The 13,699-nt window shown below is 30.1% G+C and overlaps 1 protein-coding gene across 1 annotated transcript; it reads left to right on the top strand.

Moving 5' to 3' along the window:
- The first annotated feature begins 1,986 nt into the window (after window positions 1-1,986).
- On the top strand, window positions 1,987-2,586 carry Cpr65Ea (Cuticular protein 65Ea). Its single transcript, XM_065505434.1, has 2 exons — window positions 1,987-2,056; window positions 2,132-2,586. Exons 1-2 carry the CDS (start codon window positions 2,045-2,047, stop codon window positions 2,498-2,500), a joined length of 381 nt encoding a protein of 126 aa, XP_065361506.1. The 5' UTR covers window positions 1,987-2,044; the 3' UTR covers window positions 2,501-2,586.
- The last annotated feature ends 11,113 nt before the right edge of the window (window positions 2,587-13,699 follow it).

Genomic DNA, 13,699 nt, shown 5'->3' with positions numbered 1-13,699 from the left:
ACAATTAAGTGAATTCGCTTACTTTCAGAAAATTGTATATGCGTACAAATGCGTATATAAACAATATCGAGCCCTTAGCGCCAAATTATCGTAAGCGACATTTTCTAAAAATTTTTTTATAGCAGAAATAAAAATTTTATTTCTTTATTTTATTTTTATTTATTTTATTTTAGCGTTCTCAACATATCAAAATTTATCGTAATTTTATCGTAAGTCAATGTTTACATTTTTCAATAAACGAATTTTATCGTAAGCGACACGCAGTGGTATAGAAAAAAAAGAGGTAAATAAATCTGTAACCTCTAAATGGTTAGATTGGTTTGAATGAATTTCACATGCACAAAGAAGAATTGTTTTCGAGTTTAAGTTTTGAACGTGGACCTCATGTGCCCACCAGGGGCGCGACCAAGTGTCCTCAAAGTAGGACACCTCGGGTATGTTACATTTTTAAAAGGATCCTATTTCTTCGTTTGTTTTCCGATAACACATACAGAATCTTCTCATCGAGCATTACAAAAAAAATCGTCGTGGCTATTAAATATATCTTATAGCTTAGGAGAAATTCGCATTTGAAAATTAAATTTTCAACATTTTTACCTGCCCTACTCCAGTTTTTTTGATAACAGCGTATCCAAATATTTGTCATTTTTCTCCAGTTTTCCTTTATTAGACTATTATCACATGTATGTATCAAATAGAGAAAGAATTGTTTAAAAATAATGACTAAGTCCACAGTTATATGCATTTGAATTTAAAACATTTTAAAAAGGCGATTTTTATATAATTTTTTGGGAAAAAAGACGTTTATTTTTTCAGTTATCGGAAAAAAATTCTAAGAGGATGTATAAGGAATTTATACTTTTTGAAAAGCTAACTTCTCATTAAATATGTTAAATGAAAAAAAAATTGAAAATGGTTGATACCGAGGGGACCAGGTCCATTCAAAAAACGACTATTTTTTATGCAAAATTCAAATTTAGGGCAAAAATTCTCAAATCACGTATTTGATATGAAAATATGGTAACCAATTTTAGATGGCCCAATATGTTTTTAATTATTTTGTAAAGGGTTCCGATAACCCCGACCCTGGTATGGATGTTATAGCCAAAAAAACTAAAAATTCCCATTTTTGGAATTTTTCAACACTTTTTTGGGAATTGCGGGATTTCTGATAATAAATTTCAAAATTCTTTTTTATTTTTCCATTTTAAATAGAAAAATCTACATAACTGTGAAATTTCATTAAAAACTATTCATAAATAAAAATTTAATTTCAATTCGAAAAATTTGTATCTTGCAAAAATTCAATAAAAAAAATTTGTTTGTCATATTTTTCAATTTTTCAAATCTATATGGTGGTTTTTGTTGTTGACCTGTCATATCGTAATTTTCTTAAATTTTTCCGCTTTAGGGTTAAAATGCATGTCATCAGCATAACTTTGGTTAAGTGATAATGTGACGCATCTTAATTCAAAGTATCTGGTATCTGAATAATAAAAACAACAACAATAACAATATTTATCAACATCATCATAAACAACCAACAACGAATGATGATGCTGCTGGTGATAATGATGATGACGTTACGATGTCACTTTTAATATTTTACATCTTTAAGCGATAGATGGCTGAATTGGATGAATAGAGTATTTAGATATTTGTTTTAAGGGGATTCAGCGACACATTTTGTTATTGTTAGATTTTTTATAACTTTTTTTGGTATTTTATAAATAAAATATGATAATTTTTTTAAAAGATTTTATTTGTGTGTAAAATGGTTGGGAAAAAATAAGTTTAAAATGGCTTCATTCATTTTAATAAATTTATGACATGCCTTGGCTTGGCTTATTTCTTATACCTAAATATATATGTATGTATTATGGATTTAGCACACAAAGTGACTTTAATCAAATAGCATGTAGAAAAAAGAAATTAAAATACAACTGGGGTATAAAAAGCTTAGTGGTCAATGTAAAGGGCATCAGTTGGGTTCATTGTATCTTCACGGCAAAAGCCATCACATTTTATAGCACACCTACACAACATGTTTAAACTTGTAAGTAAAGAATTAAAATCAAAGTAAAAAGGGATAAATAATGTCATATTTCATTTTAATTTTCTTTTTCACTAGATTTTTGCAGCAGTTTTAATTTCTTTGGCAGCAGCTGCCAAAAATGAAGATACCATAACGAAATTTGCCAGCCAGGTGAACTCAGATGGCACCTATGGCTTCGACATTGAACAGTCGAGTGGCTTGGAGTTCAAAGAAACGGGCTTTGGTGGCCATTATGCCAAAGGTGCATATCAGTATGTTTCACCTGAGGGCCAAAAAATCTCCCTAGTTTATACAGCTGATGAGAACGGTTTCCATCCTCAATCCGAGTCGATTCCCACACCACCACCAATTCCAGCTTATATTCTTAAGGCCTTGGAATATATTCGCGAACATCCTACGGCCGAGGAATTGGCTGATCGTGAAGTACGAGCTAAACAAATTTAGGTTGTTTTTTGTACTTTGTTAGTTTAAGAGTTTGTTAAGTTTGTATTTTTTATTTATTTATGAATAAAATTAATAATTATTTTGTATAAAAAATGATGTTTGTTTTTTTCGAGGATGTCTAATAATTTGGTTTCTACTAAATTGATTTTGCTGATTTTCAAAACCAAACTATTTTTTTCAAAAGACACTTTTCTATAGAAAACTGTCCAATGCAGACACTTTTCTATAGAAAACTGTCCAATGCAGACACTTTTCTATAGAAAACTGTCCAATGCAGACACTTTTCTATAGAAAACTGTCCAATGCAGACACTTTTCTATAGAAAACTGTCCAATGCAGACACTTTTCTATAGAAAACTGTCCAATGCAGACACTTTTCTATAGAAAACTGTCCAATGCAGACACTTTTCTATAGAAAACTGTCCAATGCAGACACTTTTCTATAGAAAACTGTCCAATGCAGACACTTTTCTATAGAAAACTGTCCAATGCAGACACTTTTCTATGGAAAACTGTCCAATGCAGACACTTTTCTATGGAAAACTGTCCAATGCAGACACTTTTCTATAGAAAACTGTCCAATGCAGACACTTTTCTATAGAAAACTGTCCAATGCAGACACTTTTCTATAGAAAACTGTCCAATGCAGACACTTTTCTATAGAAAACTGTCCAATGCAGACACTTTTCTATAGAAAACTGTCCAATGCAGACACTTTTCTATAGAAAACTGTCCAATGCAGACACTTTTCTGTAGAAAACTGTCCAATGCAGACACTTTTCTGTAGAAAACTGTCCAATGCAGACACTTTTCTGTAGAAAACTGTCCAATGCAGACCCTTTTCTATAGAAAACTGTCCAACGCAGACACTTTTCTATAGAAAACTGTCCAATGCAGACACTTTTCTATAGAAAACTGTCCAATGCAGACACTTTTCTATAGAAAACTGTCCAATGCAGACACTTTTCTATAGAAAACTGTCCAATGCAGACACTTTTCTATAGAAAACTGTCCAATGCAGACACTTTTCTATAGAAAACTGTCCAATGCAGACACTTTTCTATAGAAAACTGTCCAATGCAGACACTTTTCTATAGAAAACTGTCCAATGCAGACACTTTTCTATAGAAAACTGTCCAATGCAGACACTTTTCTATAGAAAACTGTCCAATGCAGACACTTTTCTATAGAAAACTGTCCAATGCAGACACTTTTCTATAGAAAACTGTCCAATGCAGACACTTTTCTATAGAAAACTGTCCAATGCAGACACTTTTCTATAGAAAACTGTCCAATGCAGACACTTTTCTATAGAAAACTGTCCAATGCAGACACTTTTCTATAGAAAACTGTCCAATGCAGACACTTTTCTATAGAAAACTGTCCAATGCAGACACTTTTCTATAGAAAACTGTCCAATGCAGACACTTTTCTATAGAAAACTGTCCAATGCAGACACTTTTCTATAGAAAACTGTCCAATGCAGACACTTTTCTTTAGGAAACTGTCCAATGCAGACCCTTTTCTATAGAAAACTGTCCAATGCAGACCCTTTTCTATAGAAAACTGTCCAATGCAGACACTTTTCTATAGAAAACTGTCCAAAGCAGACACTTTTCTATAGAAAAATGTCCAAAGCAGACAATTTTCTACAGAAAACTGTCCAATGCAGACACTTTTCTACCGAAAACTGTCCAATGCAGACACTTTTCTATAGAAAACTGTCCAACGCAGCTGATGCAGGGTACAAAAAATATTTATTAATTCTATTTTTGTTTATTTACCAAATAAACAAAGTTTCATGAACAACAACATTTTTGAGCCATGATCAGTTTTTTTTGCAAAACAACTGCTTCAAATACCTTTAAAAATATTTGGTTCAAAATTTATTTCTTATTTAATTTATTAAAGCTAACAATTAATGCAAATTAATGCAAACGATATCTGTTACTATTTCGCCAATACTCCTACACCAAGCAGTTTATTTTATCTACTCAAATCTTTTACTTTATTAACTCTATCAATATTAGTTTTGAAGGCTTTAATAGAAAAGAAGTTTTTTTGATAAATAAATATGGTCTTAAATTAACCGCATTAACTCTAATTTGTTTTCTTAGATCAACAAAATTTAAAAAGGTGATTAATAACTAAATTAAAAAAATTAATTAAACGTATTAAAAAAGTTTTAAAAAAACCCACTTTGTCTAGCTGACACACTTCCCAAACATGATACACAATGAAACTAGTAAATGTTAATAATTAAAAATGATTTAATCAAACAAAATTAAAATGAAATATGCAAGAAACAAGAGCAAGAGTCGACTTTAACATACCCTAACTCTTCTATAGAAAACTGTACAATGCAGATACTTGACTATAGACAAATTTTCAATACAGACACTTTTCTATAGAAAACAGTCCAATGCAGACACTTTTCTATAGAAAACAGTCCAATGCAGATACTTTTCTATAGAAAACAGTCCAATGCAGACACTTTTCTATAGAAAACAGTCCAATGCAGACACTTTTCTATAGAAAACAGTCCAATGCAGACACTTTTCTATAGAAAACAGTCCAATGCAGACACTTTTCTGTAGAAAACAGTCCAATGCAGACTTTTTTTTAGAAAACAGTCCAATGCAGACACTTTTCTATAGAAAACAGTCCAATGCAGACACTTTTCTATAGAAAACAGTCCAATGCAGACACTTTTCTATAGAAAACAGTCCAATGCAGACACTTTTCTATAGAAAACAGTCCAATTCAGACACTTTTCTATAGAAAACTGTCCAATGCAGACACTTTTCTATAGAAAACTGTCCAATGCAGACACTTTTCTATAGAAAACTGTCCAATTCAGACACTTTTCTATAGAAAACTGTCCAATGCAGACACTTTTCTATAGAAAACTGTCCAATGCAGACACTTTTCTATAGAAAACTGTCCAATGCAGACACTTTTCTATAGAAAACTGTCCAATGCAGACACTTTTCTATAGAAAACTGTCCAATGCAGACACTTTTCTATAGAAAACTGTCCAATGCAGACACTTTTCTATAGAAAACTGTCCAATGCAGACACTTTTCTATAGAAAACTGTCCAATGCAGACACTTTTCTATAGAAAACTGTCCAATGCAGACACTTTTCTATAGAAAACTGTCCAATGCAGACACTTTTCTATAGAAAACTGTCCAATGCAGACACTTTTCTGTAGAAAACAGTCCAATGCAGACACTTTTCTATAGAAAACAGTCCAATGCAGACACTTTTCTATAGAAAACAGTCCAATGCAGACACTTTTCTATAGAAAACAGTCCAATGCAGACACTTTTCTATAGAAAACATTCCAATGCAGACACTTTTCTATAGAAAACATTCCAATGCAGACACTTTTCTATAGAAAACAGTCCAATGCAGACACTTTTCTATAGAAAAATGTACAATGCAACTCACTTTGAAAATTGTATAAAATGGTCAAGGTTTACATTTTAAAATTTATATTTTGTTGGTTCTAAATTTCGTTTTAAACATCTTTTGAATTATAATTTCAATGTTGAACATATCGACCAATCTGCAATATTTAAAAGTCTTTACTCAGAAAAGATACCGTAACTTTGTTAATTGGCCTTCAATTTAAAATAAATATAGGTTATTTTATTTACAATAAGTCAGGCTTTGAAAAATCCTTGCAAGTGTTAGTAATTTCAAAAAAAGTTTTTAATTAATTGGCTAATAATAATAAGTTATTTCAAACAACAAAGGATTTTCTTTTATAAATTTAAACAAATTTTAAATGATTTTAACAATTGCTCGAAGTCTCAAAAAAAATTTAAATGTGTGATGAAGTCCATTACATGGACTACTACAACCTATAATAATTCACTTGGTAGATATTCTAATTATTTTAGTTTTATTGTTTTTTTCATTTGGTTTTTTTCTATCAATTTTATAAATTAACCGTCATTTTTGTTGAGTATTGTATCCCACAATAGTATTTGCATGACTGTTTTTATTTCTTTGAAATCGCAGCTTACCAAACCCAAACAAACATCTATATATTTTTAAACATTGCGCTACTTTTCATGTTGGTATTGTGAATTCGATTAATGTTTTGTAACATGAGTAGATAAAGAGCTGTGAAAAATATAACAATTGAATTTTTCATTCTTGTAAATGGATCAAATGTGTGCCGAAATAATAAGGCAAGCAACAATACGTTACTTGGGAAAATTAAAAGAGATCCAATGAAATTGCGAAAAACAAATAACAAGCTTCTGAAAGAAAACGGAGAAAAATATCGTATAAGATAGAAAAAGTCGAATCAATAAATAATAAATACGAAACTGTTGTTGAAATTACTTCAACTAATCCATATAAAAAATATGACGGGTAAATATGTCGCGTGCTAAATCATGCTAAAGTTTGTTTAAAAATAAAGAAAGTTACATTATTATATTTTAGCTAAGAAAAATCGGGTTCAAAAATGATTTGAAGATGCAGTCGAAAGTTAATTTTATTTTTTGTCACGTTCGTGATTCCATGTTTATTGCCAATATATTGGAAACGACAAATCCTAATGCTATTGAAAAATGAAAACAAAAAATAATTTTTAAGATTTCTTTGTTTTTTCCCTTATAGGATTACGAATGTCACGTTCTTGACCGTTCTTGGAAATGTCCAAATATGATGCATTTGTAGAAATTGCTTAAACTAATCCTTATTTACAATCAGATAGCCTCATTATTATACTTTAGGTTAAAAAATTCTCAGATTTTTTAATTTTTCTAGTTGCTATCAAATGCATGTTTTGCTTTTTGTCGCATTATTGATTTCATGTTTATTGCTAATATATTGGAAACGACAAAATCGAATGCTATTGAAAAATGGAAACAAGAAAGAAATTTTTAAGATTTATTAGGTTTTTAATCTTATAGGATTACGAATGTCGCGTTCTTGATGAGGAAAATGTCCAAATACGAAGCATTTGCTGAAATTACTTAAACTAATCCTTTTTTACAACTAGCCCTTATTGTTATACTTTAGGTTAAAAAATTCGCAGATTTTTGCATTTTTCTAGTAGCAATCAAAATCAAGTTCAGCTTTTTGTCGCATTATTGATTTCATGTTTACTGCTAATATATTGGAAACGACAAATTCTAATGCTATTGAAAAATGTAAACACGAAAGAAATTTTGAAAATTTCTTTGCTTTCTAACATTATAGGATTACGAATGTCGCGTTCTTGACTGGGGAAATACCCAAATACGAAGCATTCATTGAAATTACTTAAAGTAATCCCTATTTATAACCAAAAAACCTTATTATTCAACTTTAGGTTAAGAAATTCGATGATTTATGGATTCTTCTAGTTGCAGTCAACAACAAGTTCAGCTTTTTGTCGCATTATTGATTTCATGTTTATTTATAATATTTTTTAAACGAAAATCGAAATTTTTGCAAAAAACATAAAGCTACTAAGATGCTGTCGAAAAAAATATAAGATTTTTTTATTTTTTCACTTTAAAGGCGTATGAATGTCACGTTCTTGACCTCATATCATATCATATCTCATTTGTTATCTATTATGATTTATGATAGCTAAAGTAACTCTTAATTAAAAAGTCAATTTAGTACCCCGATCCATAAATTCACTTAGTTCTCATAAATATTTTGATGGCATAAATATATTGCAGATAATAATGAAAAAAATCAACATCAAGTGTAAAAAGCCTTGTAGTTCACCATTGCCGTTCAGATTTCTTTCAAAATGATTGTTAATGTTGGTTTGCTTACGCTTCATTATAGTTAAATATGTAAATTGAAATCGGAAAATGTTGTATTGGTGAATGTGTATTGTGGTGAATGCGATTAAATAGTGGTTGCCTCAAAAACAGTCAGTCAGACAGACAGACACAGACGCATGCACCACGCTCTTCTTCACAAACAGGTTATGACATTTACTCTATACTCCATATATTCAATGTGACAGTAAACTACAACTGAATGGATTTAAACTTCAAATCATACTTTACAAATATCAGCGATGCCATTTGAATATGTTAATTAGCCACACACACGAGCCCTACAGCTAAGCTTGAAGGTATGTTTAGTTAGTTTGATGAGTATTTGTTTTTAATAATATTGATTAATGTTTGTTGCTTAAAAATTATTAGTTTTAAAAAATATATTGGCAAAAATTTGGATGTCGCTGCTATTTTAAAGGAAGTAATTTAACATTTGAGTCTACTGGTATCCTTTAAAGTAGTGTGTTGACAGTTTTAAGTATTATGGTCACCAGTTACTTATCTAACCTAAAATAATGCAGATGGCGGTAATTTGTTACTTTTGTATAAAAAATCACTAGTAAAATATTAGGCTTTGAAAACTAAAAAAAGATATACACTAGCGATTCTACTAGCGAATGGTAATATAGAAGGTGCCAATTAGCCCCTTAATTGATTAGATGACTGGAGGTAGTTCCTTGGACTGCAGGGTTATTACACAGTCTACTCATGCCTTTAATACTTCACAATATTTATTTATACATATTCTACCCAGAAACATAAATGAAAACAATTTCGGTAATAGTTTTGACAGCGGAAAATAAAACCAGTTACGATTTTCAAAACAAATAAAATATTGACTAATTTAGAATTCCAATTCTAATCGGTTTAATTTACGCTCGTACCTGCCAGCATTAGTCAACAGGTGAGAATGATTATGAAGTTTTGTTTTGCAAATATTCAACACACTCTTATACAAACAACAACAAACATTATGAGTAATTTAAATTGTGTTTTAATTTTGAAAATATTTACAAAGAATTTATTTATTTATTTTTATTTATAAGCGTAAATGTTAAAAGTTTAAGTATGTGTGAAAAATTTGTTAATATTAATTTTTAATTAAATAATTTTTAATACAAATTGGTTTTGAATTGAACATTTATAATGCAATTAAAAGGTGGAAGTGATTGAGAGCAAAAGTAAATATGTGTGTGGGGCAGATTAAAACAGGAATTACTTATCTGGGTCAATTTATAAATATTTTAAATATTCTGGGAATGTTTTTATTATAACACTAGGAGTATTTTCAGTACTTAAGTTAAAACAAAATGATTTAAACATTTATGTTCCATAGATCGCCCAGGCCAGTCATAAAGGATTCAAGACCACGAATTGGAGGCATTACTCTATGAAGATTGTTGTCAAAATTAACAAGAGCTTGCAAAATCATTGGGAGCTACGTACAGTGCCCAATTACAGCAGAGAAATTGGGCACCGTATGAATTGAAGCCGAGAGTCCTTGAAATACGATTTTGTATGATGCTTGAACGCTATAAAATAAAATAATTTTTGCACCAGGGGCGGCCCTTCAACATGTAACATTTTTAAACACTTGCAATTTTTTTGTTTCCCATCCGATTTCAAAGATTTTTATATTTTTAGAAAGCGCTTGGCTAGGTTTTCTAAATATGCTTGTTATTTATCTCTTATAATTTAAGAGTTTTAGGCATTTTAATATTGAAATTTTAAAATTTTGCCAAACCTTATTTATTTCCAAAAAAATTTTGATTCTGCCCCACTGTGCAACGCTCGGATACATGTTGCAATACCTGTTAAGAAGTATTTTGAATGAAGTGGTTGGGAAGTTTTGCCCCACCCGCCTTATAGTCCAGACCTTGAAACGTCTCTCTGGGATATACTTCACTACAGAACACAGTATCCGAAATTGGCTTGATTGGCTAAACATACATAAAACAAGTAAGAGTACTATATTCGGCCGTGCCGAATCTTAAATACCCTCCACCTAAATATGATGGTATAAAAGCTGAAATAATATAACAATTGTTAGAAAAACTAGTTTACGCAGAAGATATTTTATTTCAAATGTACAAAAAATTGTATCTAATTCAGCAATTTATAACTGAAATTCCTATTAGAACTTATGAAATAAGTTAATACGTTTGGATCAACATTTTTCCCTTTTAACCTCAAGTGAAGAAATAGAGTATAAAAAAGGGTATACAAATATATTTAGACAAATTTCAAAATATTGGGTTGTGGGACTTATATGGGAGCTATGACCTATTATGATTCGATTGTCATAAAATATTTTAACGTGATTTTTATGTATTTATATGAGAGCTGTGGCCAATTATGGACCAATATTCACAAAATTCAGCATTATGATTTTTGAATCCAAATTACTGATCTGTGTACTATTTTGGTTTAATATATGGATGCTATGACCTATTATGGTCCTAAGAATTTGAGGGCTATTTTTATAGAATTTCATATAAACAACGCTATTAACAAAAGTGGACCTTATATGGGAGCTATGCCGAATTATGGACGAATATTTAAAAAATCTTGTAGCTCGGTTCTTGGATACAAATTACTGATCGGTGTAAAATTTTGGTTCAGTACAGATTTTTTTGGATATTTGTGCAGGTTAATTTGTTTTCCTAAAGTGGTTCTTATATGGAGGCTATGACCAATTATGGGCCTATCATCATAAAATTTGATACATCGATTTTTGTATATATTGAATAAATTTGTTTCGAATTTCAACCTGATAACTATATTTGTAAGAAATTTATGACGAGTTTAGTGATTTTCGAGAGTGGACCTTATATGGGAGCTACGGTTAAATATGGATTATTTATGTCGAATTTCAACTTGATAGCGACATTTATAAGACATTTATGCTTATTTAAGAGATTTTCGGAAGTGTACATTATATGGGGGCTACGGTCAAATATGGGCCGATCCACGAAAAATTTTATAATAATAATTTTTTTTACCACGAAACTTATTTTTGCTGAATTTTTTATGGATAGTGCTATTCTGTAGGCATTTATAGACCACAGAACCATATTTCGGGAAGAAATTGGTATGGGGGCTAGGAGAAATCATGGACCGATTCTTATAATTTTCACCAGAGTTACTCCTTTTATCATAAAAGTAACGAGTGCAAAATTTTATGTTATAAGCTGCAATATATTTACAAAAAATGTCCAAAAATATGTGAAAATTATCAATTTTTTTTTGAGGTTGTCCCACATTTTAATTCATAACTTTGGTTCCATTGTTCGGATTTCGCTGATTTTCAATACCAAACTGCTTAGGACAATAATAAACTTTTTTCTTGCAACTCTACTATGTTTGTACACAGACAGACAGACGGACATGGCTCAGTCGACTTAGAATTTCATAAGGATCAATAATATATATACTTTGTTGGGTCTCAGATGAGTATTTCTCAATGTTACACACGGAATGACAAACTTATATATACCCTCATTCACCACTTATGGTGGTGGAGGGTATAAAAACACAATTTTTAAGTCATATACCCAATATATAAATTACACATATGGGCATTTCCATGATCAAGCACGTGACAATCTTTAAATGATTGTTTCTTTTTGATAGAATTTAAGAAGTACTATGTTTACAGCAAATGTTAGGTATTGTCGTTTACCATATTTTATCAATAAACATGAGATAAAGAATGCTACAAAGTATATAAATCGTTTTCGACTGCATCTAGGGGAATTTAAAAATCTGCAAATTGGAACACAAGTTGTTGAAATATTGCCATTCGTTGTCTACCAACTTTAATATGATTTAGCACGCGACATATTTTTACATGGTTGAAATATTATACTTAATTTTCTTTTAAATTTTATAATCGACACAGAAAGTGATTCTAAGCAGATTTGTATAATTGGTGGGTGTTGGGACAAATATTTTGGCACATTACAAAAATCAGCAATAACCCAATATACCCTCCCCACTATGGTGGTTAATGGTATAAATATTTGTTTTGTGTTTGCTGATTCATTTGATGTAGCACGCGATATATATTTGTGTGATGTTCATAATAAGCATCAGGTTTTGGTTTTCCTTTAGAAATTTTTATGTTAAAATATTTGCATTCATAATTTTCCCGTTACGTGTGTTATAGGGACTAGAGTTTGTTATTTTGTTGTTTCCAAGTATAGAACTTATCTTCGACATCATCAGGGAATTGCAAAAATATGCTAATTGGAACATAATTTTTAAAGAGAATTTAACTACATCTAGACTAATTTTAAAATCTGCAAATTGAATTAGTTCTTGAAAGCGAAATATTGAAAATAAATAAATATAATTATTTATAAAAAAAAAAAAAAAAAAAGTGACCTCAAGCTTAAATAAAAATAAATAAAATTAATAATAAAAAAAAAAAGGTCGAAAAATTAGACATTATCATAGTAGAATAATTTGGCATTATGTTGATAGTTGTCATGTTGAAATAATTCCATTGGTATTTTGCAACCTTTAGTAGGCATTAGGTGCTGTTTTTCAGTCACGTTTGTTACAAGGATTAGTTTAAGTAAACTCAAAATTGCATTAAAAACCAAAAGCTTTGTATTTATTACTCGTACTTAATTTTATATAGAGTTTCAAAAACCTTAACTATTAAACTAAATCCACTACAAATGTATTTTCTGCCTTCTTTACTGCATTTTCAATATTTTTGGAAACTTCTACTTCTCTTTAGCTTAATTTTTCTTTCTATCGCGCAACTTTTTTCTAATTTCAAGAGCTGTTTAAGGCATCTCAGGACGTCTTTTAATTTTTCCCAAGTTTCTTTCTGTTAAAATAATAAAAACATTTGTTTTTGAAAAAAATATTCACTTACAATAGCGCACGCGACACTCTTTGAAAATCAAAATAAAATGTCTTGTGTGATTATTATATGCAGTAACCTTTTGTTAGTTAAAGCCTTTACATTTTGATTATAATTACAATGTTCTGCCACATGATTAGAACGTTAAAGAAGTACTGATAACAAATGAAAATTTATGTAGATGAATGCGATATTAGAAAATGAACAAAATCAGATGTTGTTGATAGAAAGATATCTTAAGATGCGTGATATCATGATATAAATATGTAAACAATAAACACTAAAATATTCACTTACGATAGCGAACGCGACCCTCTTTGAAAATCAAAATAAAATGTCTTGTGAGATTATTATATGCAGCAACCTTTTAGTTAAAGCCACTAAATACTGATTAAAATTAAAATGTTCAGCCACTTGATTTGAACGTTAAGGGAGTATTGTTAACAAATGATAATTTATGTACAATAACGCGACGTTAGAACATGAACAGAATCAGATGTTGTTGAAAGAAAGATTTC

This window comes from Calliphora vicina, chromosome 3 (assembly GCF_958450345.1).
Source record: "Calliphora vicina chromosome 3, idCalVici1.1, whole genome shotgun sequence".
Classification (NCBI taxonomy): Eukaryota; Metazoa; Arthropoda; class Insecta; order Diptera; family Calliphoridae; genus Calliphora; species Calliphora vicina.
This window is presented reverse-complemented; position numbering and strand designations above follow the sequence as displayed.